This window comes from Botryllus schlosseri, chromosome 5, assembly GCF_051294905.1.
Source record: "Botryllus schlosseri isolate E-star chromosome 5, Bs_hap1, whole genome shotgun sequence".
In the NCBI taxonomy this organism is placed as follows: domain Eukaryota; kingdom Metazoa; phylum Chordata; class Ascidiacea; order Stolidobranchia; family Styelidae; genus Botryllus; species Botryllus schlosseri.
In genome coordinates, this window is record NC_137240.1 from 1,858,997 (window position 1) to 1,875,801 (window position 16,805).

The 16,805-nt window shown below is 42.5% G+C and overlaps 1 protein-coding gene across 1 annotated transcript in view; it reads left to right on the forward strand.

Moving 5' to 3' along the window:
* LOC145439590 (rho guanine nucleotide exchange factor 9-like) overlaps positions 1-16,805 on the forward strand; it is a 32,644-nt gene that overhangs the window by 12,209 nt on the left and 3,630 nt on the right. Inside the window, exons 4-9 of the mRNA XM_080317094.1 lie at positions 11,269-11,437; positions 12,153-12,350; positions 12,470-12,574; positions 13,266-13,433; positions 15,285-15,392; positions 16,244-16,446. Coding sequence (XP_080173220.1) covers positions 11,269-11,437; positions 12,153-12,350; positions 12,470-12,574; positions 13,266-13,433; positions 15,285-15,392; positions 16,244-16,446 — 951 coding nt within the window. The remainder of the gene's footprint in view (positions 1-11,268; positions 11,438-12,152; positions 12,351-12,469; positions 12,575-13,265; positions 13,434-15,284; positions 15,393-16,243; positions 16,447-16,805) is intronic.

A 16,805-nucleotide genomic window follows, 5' to 3' on the forward strand; every position in this document is an offset into this window, starting at 1 on the left:
GAATTCATTCAGTAACTTACAAAACATTGCGAGCTTGGCGCGGCTAGGGGTTTTCATGACATGGTTGTTATCGATTTCGATGCGTAGTAAGATAACTCTTGTTTTCACTGTTACATAATCCGGTTCACTTCTATCGCGCAACTAAAATAGGGTCATCAACATTCAAGTCACCCCCGCAATTCTCATGTGGCAGTTTGGCCGAAAAAGGTTGGCCACCCCTGTGCTATGGATTTCAAACTGGTAACAGTAGACGTTCGTAAAAGCTCAAATAATGGGCATCCCTAAAAGACGGAGAAGCGGAGGCAGCGGAGGAAGCGGAGAACGGACCCTAAAACGCGGAAACAACGGAGACGGCGGAGAGAGCCAAAAATGCCGATTCCTAAAAGACGGAGATAGCGGAGGAAGCGGAGAGCGGAGCTTTCGGTCATTGACCTTTATAGACACGCGCATACGCAACTCTAAAACGTGTAGACGGCGGAACATATAAAATTTCGAGCTAAATGACAATTAAAAGACAACATATGAAACTGAGATCAGAATTTTATGTAAGCGAATAGTCAGCCATTCGAGTTTGAGGGATGACGAAGCGGACGGTTATAATATACTGAAAGCGGAGTTCGGGGCGTAGCGAAATATATTTCGAAACAGCAGAGAATAACGGAGAAGTCAGCCATACGAGTTTCAGGCCAATTTGGCGACTGATTGCCCATCGATGAGATGACATAGCAGACGGTTACAATATACTGAAAGCGGAGTTCGGGGCGTAACGAAATATATTTCGAAACAGCAGAGAATAACGGAGAAGTCAGCCATGCGATTTTCACGCCAATTTGGTGACTGATTGCCCAATGCCCATCGATGAGATGACATAGCGGACGGTTATAGTATACTGAAAGCGGAGTTCGGGGCGTAACGAAATATATTTCGAAACAGCAGAGAATAACGGAGAAGTCAGCCATACGAGTTTCAGGCCAATTTGGCGACTGATTGCCCATCGATGAGATGACATAGCAGACGGTTACAATATACTGAAAGCGGAGTTCGGGGCGTAACGAAATATATTTCGAAACAGCAGAGAATAACGGAGAAGTCAGCCATGCGATTTTCACGCCAATTTGGTGACTGATTGCCCAATGCCCATCGATGAGATGACATAGCGGACGGTTATAGTATACTGAAAGCGGAGTTCGGGGCGTAACGAAATATATTTCGAAACAGCAGAGAATAACGGAGAAGTCAGCCATACGATTTTCACGCCAATTTGGCGACTGATTGCCCATCGATGAGATGACATAGCGGACGGTTATGATATAGGCTACTGATAGCGGAGATCGGGGCGTAGCGAAATATATTTCGAAACAGCAGAGAATAACGGAGAAGTCAGCCATGCGAGTTTCAGGCCAGTTTGGTGACTGATTGCCCGTCGATGAGATGACATAGCAGACGGTTATAATATACTGAAAGCGGAGTTCGGGGCGTAGCGAAATATATTTCGAAACAGCAGAGAATAACGGAGAAGTCAGCCATGCGAGTTTCAGGCCAATTTGGTGACTGATTGCCCAATGCCCACCGATGAGATGACATAGCGGACGGTTATAGTATACTGAAAGCGGAGTTCGGGGCGTAACGAAATATATTTCGAAACAGCAGAGAATAACGGAGAAGTCAGCCATGCGAGTTTCAGGCCAATTTGGCGACTGATTGCCCAATGCCCATCGATGAGATGACATAACGGACGGTTATAGTATACTGAAAGCGGAGTTCGGGACGTAACGAAATATATTTCGAAACAGCAGAGAATAACGGAGAAGTCAGCCATACGAGTTTCATGCCAATTTGGCGACTGATTGCCCATCGATGAGATGACATAGCGGACGGTTATGATATAGGCTACTGATAGCGGAGTTCGGGGCGTAGCGAAATATATTTCGAAACAGCAGAGAATAACGGAGAAGTCAGCCATGCGAGTTTCAGGCCAATTTGGTGACTGATTGCCCGTCGATGAGATGACATAGCAGACGGTTATAATATACTGAAAGCGGAGTTCGGGGCGTAGCGAAATATATTTCGAAACAGCAGAGAATAACGGAGAAGTCAGCCATGCGAGTTTCAGGCCAATTTGGTGACTGATTGCCCAATGCCCACCGATGAGATGACATAGCGGACGGTTATAGTATACTGAAAGCGGAGTTCGGGGCGTAACGAAATATATTTCGAAACAGCAGAGAATAACGGAGAAGCCAGCCATACGATTTTCACGCCAATTTGGTGACTGATTGCCCAATGCCCATCGATGAGATGACATAGCGGACGGTTACAATATACTGAAAGCGGAGTTCGGGGCTTAGCGAAATATATTTCGAAACAGCAGAGAATAACGGAGAAGTCAGCCATGCGAGTTTCAGGCCAATTTGGCGACTGATTGCCCAATGCCCATCGATGAGATGACATAATGGACGGTTATAGTATACTGAAAGTGGAGTTCGGGACGTAACGAAATATATTTCGAAACAGCAGAGAATAACGGAGAAGTCAGCCATACGAGTTTCAGGCCAATTTGGCGACTGATTGCCCATCGATGAGATGACATAGCGGACGGTTATGATATAGGCTACTGATAGCGGAGTTCGGGGCGTAGCGAAATATATTTCGAAACAGCAGAGAATAACGAAGAAGTCAGCCATGCGAGTTTCAGGCCAATTTGGTGACTGATTGCCCGTCGATGAGATGACATAGCAGACGGTTATAATATACTGAAAGCGGAGTTCGGGACGTAACGAAATATATTTCGAAACAGCAGAGAATAACGGAGAAGTCAGCCATACGAGTTTCAGGCCAATTTGGCGACTGATTGCCCATCGATGAGATGACATAGCGGACGGTTATGATATAGGCAGCACCGTAACTGCCGCACCCCAAACCCCCCAATTGGGGGGGGCCGAGCTCGAAGGGGGCCCAAAATTATTTCGTGAATTAGCATAAATCATAGCGTATTTTTTGAAAATTTATGCAAATTTTTCAAAATTTTTTCGCGCCGGGCGCGAATTCAAGCAGCCATTTTTCTATACTATTGGATATTGGGCCATTACCGCGCCACGGCCCACCAAGACATACAATCAAGTTTTAAGCCATATAACATGCGACTCCAAGAAGTGTGCCAGAACGATCGGTAGCGAGAAAAGCTTGGCCGAAAAGGTCTATGCCCTTATGCAGACCGAAAACTTCGTTATATAGGCTATACAAAATACATATAGGTTTAATTGTCCATAGGCTCCTGGATGACTGGCGCCGAATGTTCGTGTCTTTGCAATCTGAACCTCACGAGACAATTACCATCCCGCTGGGGAAAATTTTATGCCAGTGAAGAAATACCAATTTGAAATCGTGTGCGTCTCTTAGTTTAGAAGCCTACGTTTGTGCCATTCTATATTTTTTGATATAGCAGACTGGAAGTCACGAAATAACACCATAACGAAGTCATATCAACGGGTCCGCCCGCCCGAAGATGTTTAATCAATATTTACGGGCCCTCCCGTTTTCAAGACACTTCACTCAGCTCAACCGGTAAATCTAATTAAGTGAATAGAGAGGACAATAAATTGATAGCATAATATATATGCAATCACCGATCTGATTGACCGATTTTATCATAAATTATCGAAAATTTTCGCGCCTCGCTTTCGCTCGGCTCACAATACAGTACAGATAATTTCGTGACAAACGCGAACAACGTGATGGGTGCCTGACGAGGTGCTGTTTAATTATTATTGAGTGGTCCTACCTTTTGAAACACACCTCACTCAGCTCTACCGGCAAATCTGATTACGTCAGCAGAGAGAAGATAAAAATTGATAACAAATACGCAATTCCCGATCATACTGACTGATGAAATCATAAATTTTCCGCGCTTCGCGCGCTTAGGCGACAAAAGCTGATACACTAAACAAAGTCCCAAAGTTTAAGATGAATAGTGGTAAACAGTGTATCGCCGGAGGGGGGGCCATGCGAGTTTCAGGCCAATTTGGTGACTGATTGCCCATCGATGAGATGACATAGCGGACGGTTATATCGTTATAATATACTGAAAGCGGAGTTTGGGGCGTAGCGAAATATATTTCGAAACAGCAGAGAATAACGGAGAAGTCAGCCATGCGAGTTTCAGGCCAATTTGGTGACTGATTGCCCATCGATGAGATGACATAGCGGACGGTTATATCGTTATAATATACTGAAAGCGGAGTTCTGGGCGTAGCGAAATATAGAAATGACTGACTTTAAATCTACTCAAGTAAGTAAGTAGTTGTGAAAACGATCGTAATTCGTTCGCATGGATTGTCAAAACGTGCAAATTGAGCTACGCGAAAGGTGTCGAGCTTGATTCATATTGATGCATACCAGGAACTATCCAATTTTCGACAGCATTAGCATTCTTCCGCATCATGGGATAAAAATCCTAGTATTGATATGGAAATGCGATACTAATCCTCTGTATACTCAAACAGCACGTTTTAGAAAATATCATGGTATCGCACCCTCCTCCATATTATAAGGCCCGCAGTTTAGTCAAAGCGCAATACGGAGAAGTTGTATAGGATACGGTGTAAACACCTTGCGCGATTAGTAAACGCTAATCAAAATATGGTGCATCGTAAAAATGTCATATAGTGTAGCTTTATTTATGCGGCATCCACTGCGCGCGAAACGTGATGAAAATTCTGGGCTTTACTCAACTTTTATGAAAATTAGATGTGGATACTCCGTGAAAAAAGCACCGATATTCCTCAGGCTATCTTCCTGATTGGAGGATTAGGCTACTTCTACTTGACAAACTGAAAATAGCGAAAAATAAGTAGATCACAAAATATTACGAAGTAGAAGTAGTGAAAACCAGATCTCCTTGAGTAAGTACTAGAAGTAGAGGAAAACTACTTGTGCACTTCGAAAAAGTAGAAGTACTTCGTTTCTGACCACCTCTGTATATATTACAATTGAAATTGTGAATTCAGGCACCAAACATGCTCACAGCACAATTTCCATGCACTCAATATTATTGACCAAACCGCAAAAAAATTGAATGAGTAAGGCCTCGAGTCAAACGGCTTGACTCGGAAAGCGCTTGCTCAATGCTCCAACGCCGCATTTGGAGATCGATCCAACCTCAGATCGTATCAGACCTCGAGTTAAAACTGAGATTGACTTGTGACTCGGAGCCTTGTGACTTGGTTACAACCCTGTGTGACAGTAACGTTAGATGAGCAGTTTCAGGTTTTTAGAAAATTTTGGAGTGAATTATTAGTTCTCTGATCGAAAAAAATATGTGCCGGTTATATATTGTCGAATACTTCGAAATACACCGAATTGGCCAGAAACTCGCATGGTTGACTTTTCCGTTTTTCACCACTGTTTCTATATTATATAACCGTCCGCTATGTCTATTTCGCGGGGCCCAGACCTCCGCTTTCAGTATCCGTCCGCTATGTCAACTCATCGACGGGCAATCAGTCGCCAAATTGGCCTTGAACTCGCATGGCTGACTTCTCCGCTATTCTCCACTGCTTCGAAACATCTTCCGATACGCCCCGATCTCCTCTTTCCTTGTATTATATAACCGCCCGCTATGTCATCTCATCGACGGGCAATCAGTCGCCAAATTGGCCTTGAACTCGCATGGCTGACTTCTCCGTTATTCTCCACTGCTTCGAAACATCTTCCGATACGCCCTGATCTCCGCTTTCTATATTATATAACCGTCCGCTATGTCTATTTCGCGGGGCCCCGAACTCCGCTTTCAGTATCCGTCCGCTATGTCATCTCATCGACGGGCAATCAGTCGCCAAATTGGCCTGAAACTCGTATGGCTGACTTCTCCGTTATTCTCTGCTGTTTCGAAATATATTTCGTTACGTCCTGGACTCCGCTTTCAGTATGTTATAACCGTCTGCTATGCCATCTCATCGATTTGAAATCAGTCGCCAAATTAGCCTGAAACTCGTATGGCTGACTTCTCCGTTGTACTCTGCTGTTTCGAAATATATTTCGCTACGCCCCGAACTTCGCTTTCAGTATATTATAACCGTCTGCTATGTCATCTCATCGATGGGCATTGGGCAATCAGTCGCCAAATTGGCCTGAGACTCGCATGGCTGATTTCTCCGTTATTCTCTGCTGTTTCGAAATATATTTCGCTACGCCCCGAACTCCGCTATCATTAGCCTATATCATAACCGTCCGCTATGTCATCTCATCAAATGGCAATCAGTCGTCGCCAAACTGGCGTGAAAATCGTATGGCTGGCTTCTCCGTTATTCTCTGCTGTTTCGAAATATATTTCGCTACGCCCCGAACTCCGCTTTCAGTATATTGTAACCGTCCGCTATGTCATCTCATCGACGGGCATTGGGCAATCAGTCGCCAAATTGGCCTGAAACTCGCATGGCTGACTTCTCCGTTATTCTCTGCTGTTTCGAAATATATTTCGTTACGCCCCGAACTCTGCTTTCAGTATACTATAACCGTCCGCTATGTCATCTCATCGATGGACATTGGGCAATCAGTCGCCAAATTGGCCTGAAACTCGCATGGCTGACTTCTCCGTTATTCTCTGCTGTTTCGAAATATATTTCGCTACGCCCCGAACTCCGTTTTCAATATACTATAACCGTCCGCTATGTCATCTCATCGATGGACATTGGGCAATCAGTCGCCAAATTGGCCTGAAACTCGCATGGCTGACTTCTCCGTTATTCTCTGCTGTTTCGAAATATATTTCGCTACGCCCCGAACTCCGCTATCATTAGCCTATATCATAACCGTCCGCTATGTCATCTCATCGATGGGCAATCAGTCGCCAAACTGGCGTGAAGATCGTAAGGCTGACTTCTCCGTTATTCTCTGCTGTTTCGAAATATATTTCGCTACGCCCCGAACTCCGTTTTCAGTATATTATAACCGTCCGCTATGTCATCTCATCGATGGGCATTGGGCAATCAGTCGCCAAATTGGCCTGAAACTCGCATGGCTGACTTCTCCGTTATTCTCTGCTGTTTCGAAATATATTTCGCTACAGCCCGAACTCCGCTATCATTAGCCTATATCATAACCGTCCGCTATGTCATCCCATCGATGCGCAATCAGTCGCCAAACTGGCGTGAAAATCGTATGGCTGACTTCTCCGTTATTCTCTGCTGTTTCGAAATATATTTCGCTTCGCCCCGAACTCCGCTTTCAGTATATTGTAACCGTCTGCTATGTCATCTCATCGATGGGCAATCAGTCGCCAAATTGGCCTGAAACTCGTATGGCTGACTTCTCCGTTATTCTCTGCTGTTTCGAAATATATTTCGCTACGCCCCGAACTCCGCTTTCAGTATATTATAACCGTCCGCTTCGTCATCCCTCGAACTCGAATGGCTGACTATTCGCTTACATAAAATTCTGATCTCAGCTTCATATGTTGTCTTTTAATTGTCATTTAGTTCGAAATTTTATATGTTCCGCCGTCTACACGTTTTAGAGTTGCGTATGCGCGTGTCTATAAAGGTCAATGACCGAAAGCTCCGCTCTCCGCTTCCTCCGTCTTTTAGGAATCGGCATTTTTGGCTCTCTCCGCCGTCTCCGTTGTTTCCGCGTTTTAGGGTCCGTTCTCCGCTTCCTCCGCTGTCTCCGGTGCCTCCGCTTCTCCGTCTTTTAGGGATGCCCTCAAATAATTACTACGCAAGTGGAACTATTCATAATCGGTGTATTACGGATGATTCAAAACTTAGTCACACCGTGCACTGTGCGGCTTATGACTAGTAACCGGAATAGTCAGATGTAGGCGGCATGACCTCGTTTTGTCTCTGTACAGCGTGGTACATTCATAGAAAAGCAATGATGAGATCAGCTATTGATATCGGCTATACTGGGAATTAGTCTTATATGCCTCGACTTCAACTTTCCCCTTCACCGTGCACTGTACGTTTCTACACTCATTATGACCAGCTGCATAGCAACGATGTAACGTTGCGTAGCGTCATGCACAGAACTATAACGTATAACCATCGAAAATACAAGGTTCTACCAAAATTATAAATTTTGAGAATGACATTATTCGCCTTGGACCCGTCCTTGATTATAAGCCATCGCAAAACAGTAATTTGCTATGCCGTTGGGATGGACCACGCGATGCTATTGAACGTGGAGTCCAACTGAAAAGCGTTTGGGTACCCAGGTAGAACGTATTGCGTCAGTACAAAATACACGACCTTCGTAGGTAGGTTACCGGTAACAATTTGTTGGCAGAATAAAAGAATGCTTCGTAAAAACTGCAGGTACCAGTGTATACTGTATTATAATGTCATGTGCGCATAAATTCCGGTGACATAAAACCAATGACGCCTCGCTTGCAGATCTTTTACTCTGGCGAATGCAAAATCCCTGACACTGTACATATTTAATGAGGATCAAGAATAATAGTCAGCCGTACAGTGAACAAAAACTGATCGACGGTTCTGTTCTTGGAGTGCATCCGTCAAAACGAATTTGTGACAGCCACGCCTGTTTGTTTTCTAAGATAACTCAAACAAATCTTCCCGTGCTTCGTGTTATACTTGAATGTCCGCGCTATATGACAATCTTATTTTGTAAACGTCGCCGATTAAAGCAGGGTTTCATAAACGAAGGTTATGTGACAGTCTGTGCAATTTAAACGTAACATCATGTCAATCGCCCATGTACGAAAATCACTGCCATGGAATTGTAGCCACCGAGAGGTTTCATTTGAAGTGGAAATTGATATGAAGCAGCCTGTGTGGATTTACGAACTATTAGAATGATCGTATCTATTATGTCGAAAATCGAAGGCCAGACAATAGCTTACCTTTATATATATATACAGTATCTATCTATTCAAAGTTTGTGGAATATTTGAGAATGTGGCGAAAAAGCGGGCTCCGCCATATGCGGAGAAGGTAAGAAGATATTTCCATCATTATTAATTAGGTTGTGATCTCGCAACTATAAATTGTAACAAAATTTTGTCATAGAAAAAAACGACACATTCAAATTCATTCAATCGATGCTTGTCAGGGATTTCTAGAAGGAACCTCAAGCGAGTGCAATTATGTCGCATTTTTTTATTTTAAATAAAAATGAATTGGGCATTCTCGATGATAAGACAATATATATATAATTATTATAATGTTTAAAATGTTACGTGCGAGAACCGTCTAACTCCAACAGAACGTCGTAGAAAGCAAATTTCATGCGTCGTCTTCTTTGACATGTGAGATCATTCATTGCGGATATCTGTAAAGTTGCATCCTGTTTTGAGTATGACGATTCTGGCGGTTACTACAGAATTCGCAAGATCTTTGTGCGGACGTTGCGAAAATGTTAGGTAGAGTTGCGGCACATTCGGGTTTCTGCAGATATGTTGCAGTGGTGGATATTGACAGTCAGCGAATATATCCATTGAAAACCTGAGGAGGTCTGTTTGCCCGGATTATGGTGCCAGGAAGAGGCTGGTTTTCTTTCATATAATTGACGGCTACCTTACCCTTGTAATTTCAGTTTTAACGAGGCCTGCTTATCTTGAGTACTACAACGTTTGCCACCTTATTCCGCCCTAGTTTATTTATAATAGGTTCCGATAAATAGTCTTTATTTCCAGACTCACACTACAAGCGGTAGGGAATTGTGACGCCGTAAACGAGACGAAATTACACGAACAACACATGCATACTTAATTGCTTATTGCGTATCTCCTGGCTATTCAATCACTAGTGATTCCAAATCAGACTAGAATTATAGCTGCACAGAGTTTTTTGAAATTAGATTAAAATTACTGAATTCGCAGAAATTTGTAAATTGAATGAAATCCCGAATTAGCAAGAGAGACAACAAAAATCAAGTTCATTACCATATGCACGAGAATGGCAAATGTCTTTACACCAAGCCTGGCTCGTTTTGCGCTAGTTCTCCCGAAGTATTTTCAGGGTAACCGAAAATTTGATTGGAATTAACCGCAGGTTTTTTTATTATCCGATATCCGGATATAAATCTGCCGGCTAACCGGATATAATAGTATCGGTAATAATGCGTTTTACACTTTTAGGAAGCTTCAATAAGTCGTATTATCAGTGTTGCGCTCGGCCAATTAGCGAGAACCGTGTCGCCAATTAGCACTGTGTAACGCGATGCAATCTCCCGCTGTGAAGATCGCCAAATTAGGTCATTGATTGCCGCGAACTCGGCTATCTTGCTGGCCTGATTTTTCGAGTCTTCGACAAGCCTATAGTTCCGCTGGCAGAATCACATCTGCAATAGGCTCTGTGAACTTTTTCCATCACTGGCCTACATAATCACACCTGCATTGGCTTGGTGCTCACGATATTATCGCTGGCCTACACAATCGCATCTGCAATAGGCATGGTACGAACGATATCATATCATCGCTGGCGTAACCATCGAGTCTCGGGCCTGGCATGCGTTGGCTCCTATCTCTTGGTGACTAGGAGACAATATGCCGGTAAAAAATCGAAACCCCCTCGTTTTATTTAAAACACCCTCCCCCCTTATTTTTCCGCTGGCTACGGGCCTGATCATGTGAATTTTCCATGGAGGAATTAGAGCGAGCTATCATGTCGGCCTCACTTCCAGTATCAACTACTCGTCCTTACAGTACTGGACACCTAAACAGAAGAATGGGCAAAAAGGAAGCGCTGCTTAGGCTATACTATATTCAGCCCATTTTGTGGAAGCAGAAAGGGCATTTAATACGTGTATACTCATTGTTACAAAACTCCAGTCCCGGCTACAGGATGCCACTATTGATGCAGTGTACTTTATAAGGAGGGAGTTGCAGAAGTAGTGAACATTAGATTTGCGTGAGTTTTCTCGTATACGCTCGTACTGCCCGTGTACGTATAAATCTACAATAACACTGCGTAATGATTTTGCGATCTATTTTTCATGCAGACCTCGTGAAATCGATTATCTCACTTAGCATTCATTATCCGGTTAACCGGTTAGCTAAATTCCAAATATTCGGATATATCCGTTATCCGGATAGTGAAAATTATTGATATCCGAACTAACCCTAATTCAAACATTTCGCTAATTAGATTAGAAGGAGATTGCTGGCATTAGTCTATTGAACAACTCCAATTATCGAGTTGCTCACCTCGCCCTAAGACCGTATACTCGTTCCTAGGCTTAGGCCTGGCCTACTAACACCTATTTTCCCGCGCTCTTATCAGCCTGAACCTGACCATTGATACCGATTTTCAGAACGATGCGGAAGACGTTCCGGTCGATGCACATCAACGAGGGAGACGGTCGCGGGCCTAGCACGTACGGACTGCCACCGACCAACGAACAAAAGCTCAGAATGTTTGTACTCAAGGAAATATTCGACACTGAGACGGAATACGTGAAACTGCTACAATTTATGTGCGAGGTAGAAGGGTTGTTCAGATTTTATTCTTCATATTTTCGCGGCTATTAGCTAATATTGTTCGGTTGACTGAAAGCACATTGCACACCAAATTTGAATCAATTCTGACTAGGAGAAGTGAACCTATCAGAGTTGAGAAAATTTTTATAAATAATAAATTTTATCAAATTTTACTGTCTCCCCCAACGTCAAGAAGTCTAATAAAACGATACACGGCAAATTTGGCTCATTTCCAACTGGTAGAAGCGAAGTTATTGGAGTTGAAAATCATTTATTTTCAAAATGTATTTACTATGTGGGTAATCCAAGAATTTTTATTGAAAAACCTGAATAACTCCATTTCTACGAGCTAGAATTGAGTCAAATTTGTTTTGCATAGTTTTTGTAGAAAACAAAACAATTTCGTGGCTTGGCCAGTAAAATTTGAAAAATTGAAGAAATAAATTCAAATTTTTCAAACCTTAATTCTAATAACTTCACTTCTTTTTGTTGGAATTGATCGAAATTTGATGTATACAACGTTTTTAGTCAACCTAACAAATTTAGCTAATAGCTGCGAAAATCTCGAAAAAGCAACGTTCGTGGTTGCCTTTCCAATATCCAGGTCGAGGGCTGTATGTTCTTTATGATTCAGTAATCTCAGTTAACTGCGTCGCTGTACAGTGTACAATTGATAAAAATTCAATAAAGACGCATCGCCTCTTTTCCTAATCATCAGGTGATGGCGCCTTATCTCGAGGAAAAGGGAAAAGACGCGGGCTGCGCTCACTCGTGCAGTAAAGATGTCGTGACGCAGCTCCTCTCGAATGTGAAAGAAATCCTCGCTCTTCACGTGTCCTTTCAAGGAGTTCTACAAGATGTGCTCGTTCCTGCGCCTTTCCACACTCATTGTATTGGGAAGATCTTTTTACAGTTTGTGAGTAATGAGTATCCTATTTGTTGACGATATCACATGTTATATTTCATAGTGATTTACTCTTATCCATGTTGTTAATGATATCATGGTATATAGGCCTACCGCTTGCTGAATTTCAGAAAGATAAGTTCAGAGTCTACGACGAATATTGCGGCAATTTCAGCAAGGCTCAAAAGCTATGCTACGAACTGGAAAAAGATCCAGATCTACGCGATACCATCAAGGTTAGATATTGATATTGCGATACATCGCCAGCTCTATCATGACACTTTACCGACCAGAGCCGCATTATAATAAGTGTATACAGTTCTAAACTGCTATTTTGTGCTATCCTTGAGATTCCAAGCTAGGAAAGAAAAAAATGATTTCCACTTTGTAGAATGTAGTTGGGATGCCAGTCCCGGCCAGCGTGCCGGGGCGATTTTAATACAAAGAATAAATTTCCCGGTCACTATAAATCCAAATGGTGGAGTTTTTTCATATATGGCGGTTCACGTTCTCTATCATGGTGTAATGGTAATCATCCCTCAAATGTGGTGGCAATGCTTTCCACCCTCAGCTTCCTACAGGAAGATACTGAAATACTCTTATCTAATTCTAATATAGTTGGTGAACTGTTTCCATGCTGTAATTATAATTTTAATCTAATTCCTGGTGTTCTTGAAGATGCTGCAAGTAAACTGTATAGTGCGAAACGAACCGAGCTTGGACATTTGCCGATGTCGTGCTGACGAGCTTGACTTTGTGCCGCATTTCTTACTAATCGAATTCAATCTCCAAGTTTTTGCGAATTCAGTAGTTCTAATCTAATCTAATTTGGAGAAGCTGAAACTTCCCAGTTATCCCACTCTGCTCTGTGCGCGTACATGTAATATATTCATCGCAGTACAAACTAAAACGTTGCCAAATTCTCAGGAGTGGAAGACCAGCGTCGAGAGTAAAAGTCGTCGGTTCTTACATTTGGAAGGGTTCGTAATTTCGCCGGTTCAGAGGCTATGCAAATACCCGTTGTTTCTCAAAGAATTGAAGAAATACACGCCATCCAATCATAAAGACCACAAGGACGTAGTGGAAGCGCAATCGGTGATGATTATATACAATGTATCCGAAAATCGTGTATTTCGCCGAATTTAACCCATGTATAATAAGTCACACTTTCATGAACTACGTTCTGCTTTCACACCCTTCCAATGGGTGAAAATAGTCAAATACACCATCTCTCACGTCGCTATATCCCACAGGTGTATTGGGATGTTTTCAGGTACCACCCTGCGAAATCCCTAAAAGGTGAGACACAGAATCCACTTTACCAGTGGTTCTCAACCTTTTTTTAGACACGCCCCCCTTTATGATTGTGAAAAATTACGCGCCCCCCTTATCGTTATATCACAAAATCCAACGGGGATGCTAGCAACCCCAACAGATTGTTTGATGGCATGGAAGGATATAACTGTTGATGAGAGAATTCAAAAATATGAAAATCGGTCTATATATAGAGAAACACGCGTGAATTGGTGGTAAATCGCGCAGAGCGCGAAAAAAACTTTCAGTTGACCGCTTCTTCGCGCCCCCTTCAGATGCTTTCACGCCCCCAAGGTTGGGAACCAATGCACTATACCATTAGGACAGAGACGGGCAATCATATTCCCTGTGGGTTGATTGAGAAGCAACAGACACTTTGGTTGGCCGATCCGAAAATAAAGCTATTTTCTGCGCTGCATAATTTTTTGTTTTGTTTTACAAATTGAAAGTGTTAAATGACTTTAAGACAAGCTCCTAACTGGACGTGAAAGCAATGAGAAAGAATGGTTTAATTTACAAAAATATTTATACCGTATTTGTTTGTTTTTGATATTCATGGTGTTTCGACTATTCAGAAGTCATTTTACACCCAGCCGAAGGCGTGGCGAGATAGCGCAGTGGTATAATCCGCGGCTGCAACACCAATGGGTGAGGGCTCGAGTCCGACCGAGGTCAACTTTGGAATTCCGACACCCAAGTGTTGGAGGTTTACCTAGGCTCCTCCTCGCCACCTCATCCGCGTCAGCGGTGTCTTACAAAAGCCATCATAGTAGTCGACAAACACCATAAATACCCCAAAACAAACAAACACCACGCCGATATTATTTGTTTTTTATTCCTTATTTACCGACTCATAGGACGACCCACTTCTAGGCTTTTTATAAGACACCGGTTATGCGGATCACTTGGCGAGGAGGAGATAAACACATTGGTGTTGCAGCTGTGGATTACACCACTACGCTATCTCGCCACGCTATTTATACAGTGTCATTACAGAATCACAAAGTGGTAGGCTAAGCAGGAACCGTTTTAAATTATTTGCTAATCACACTAACCCCCAGACATCTCTTTCTTGGACACCGCGATGTATTTCAAATCTAAAGACTAAGATATGTAAGATTATGATTGTCAAACGACCACATTGTGCAGACAAAAAGTCAAACGAATTCACAAGTTTGTGTCTTTTAGTCTTGCTTAGTGAGAGAAATCTAGACTCTGCTGGGCATTACCTAATGCATTAAAGTCAAGGTGAGATTTGAATCAGAGCTGACAGATGATTAGTAAGAGAAGATCTGTAAGTAGGCCACTTACACACGGTACATAAACAAACACGCTTCACAGAAACATATTTCCGGTTCAGTTTTATACAGCATATGTCTTTAGTTCATCTTTTAACGTTTAAAAGGTATGCCTCATATTCTAAATTCCTGGCACGTCGTGGGTCGCAGTTTTCCCGGGTCCATCTCCATGAGGATTGATGGATTTAGCTCATTTCCACCCATTGGAATGGTGTGAGAGCACAATTTGCTACCATAAAGTGACGTTTACTGATTTACGCCCCCGTTATCCTAGATATTTTATAAATACACCTATTTTGCACCCATGGGTTTACAGTTTACTGTCACTTTCTAGGTGATGGAAGGAGTTACTGCGTCTGTGAACGAGAGTGAAAAACGCCAACTAATGATTCAGGCAATCCGAGACATGGAATCCATGTGCGACACGTGGGAACAGTCAGGGGTAAACTTTTAAAGTTTTTGTTACGATAAAGCTTCGTGTTATCATGTAGGTCTGGGTTGTTTAAATAATAAAAACTTTTCAAGTATTACTGGCTAGTTGGTAAAATTGTACGGGGGCCTAAACACATCAAATCGTGCACGTCAAGTGGTTATCATTTTTGACTACTGCTACTCAACTTCACAATTTTCGTGTTTTATAAGGAAAAGCCAGGCCGAGAACACTTACTTTTTTATATACTTGGAAATCTCTGCTTCTACTTGTAGTTGAGTTGATAATTACCTCTGTTTAATAGGGTAACAATTTGAATTTATTTTAAATTTTCATTTTTAATATACGGCATTTAGCAACGTATTTCGAAGACTTCAGAGAATTTATCTGAACGGCTTTATAGCCATCGAAATGCTCGGACATGAAATATATAAGAAATGCTCCAAGAGATATATAGATCGATATTCCCGAGTCGAAGATTGAACTTCTCTGTCTCCCTACTACCATGCTGTGATGTCATGAAAATTGCCGATGTTTTACAACTCTAATGGCCGATACCGACATTTCTTTTAAAGTGAGATATCGACCCGAAATTATCGGGACACCGATAAATCGTCCGGGCATTGTTGTGTGCTATTCCAGCCGAACGGCAGTCATAATTCATATAATAATCGAAATTGATACCAAAGAAATCTCACTCATATTCATTAAGTTGCTTTCAATTATGAGATCGGTGCAATTTGATATGATCCAAGGTAGATTTAGGCTATTTTCTAGAAATGCCGAACTTGAAAGCCGAGAATCCATGACTCGTTCGTGTTTTTGATGTAACAGCAGGCCTACATCTTTACGCTAATTTTCAGTTCGTTACGAAGCAAGGCTTCCTGACCAAGCGCGGCGGCTCCGTCAAGTCGTGGTACATCCGATGGTTCATTTTACGAGGATACAAGCTCGCGTACTACAACGAACCTGCGGATGTCCGACCGCTGGGCGTGCTCGACTTGACATCGTACATCTCGATAGAGCCGAATGCGAGCGAGACTGCTGGACGACCGTTCGCATTTGCGTAAGTTCTACGCTTTCGGATAGATGCACAATCACTCTGCACTGTCTATATAATATACATCTGCTCGTACATCTCACGCCATAAGGTCTCATTCATAATGAAATGAACATAGTTAACTCCTATGCAAGGGTTATAATTGCAATCGGGGCCTACGCCCTACGATAATAATATAAGTTATCGTAGGCCCCGACGCCACACTGTATATTTCCACTCAATTACAATATAGAAGTCATGACAAAACGACTTCGTCTGGAAGTAGATAAATGAAAGGTCTGAATAGTAGGCCTACTGCAGTAATTGGTTTCAAAAAGGGGATACCATACTGTTAGCATTTGGTCGGAGGTGACATATTTCGAATT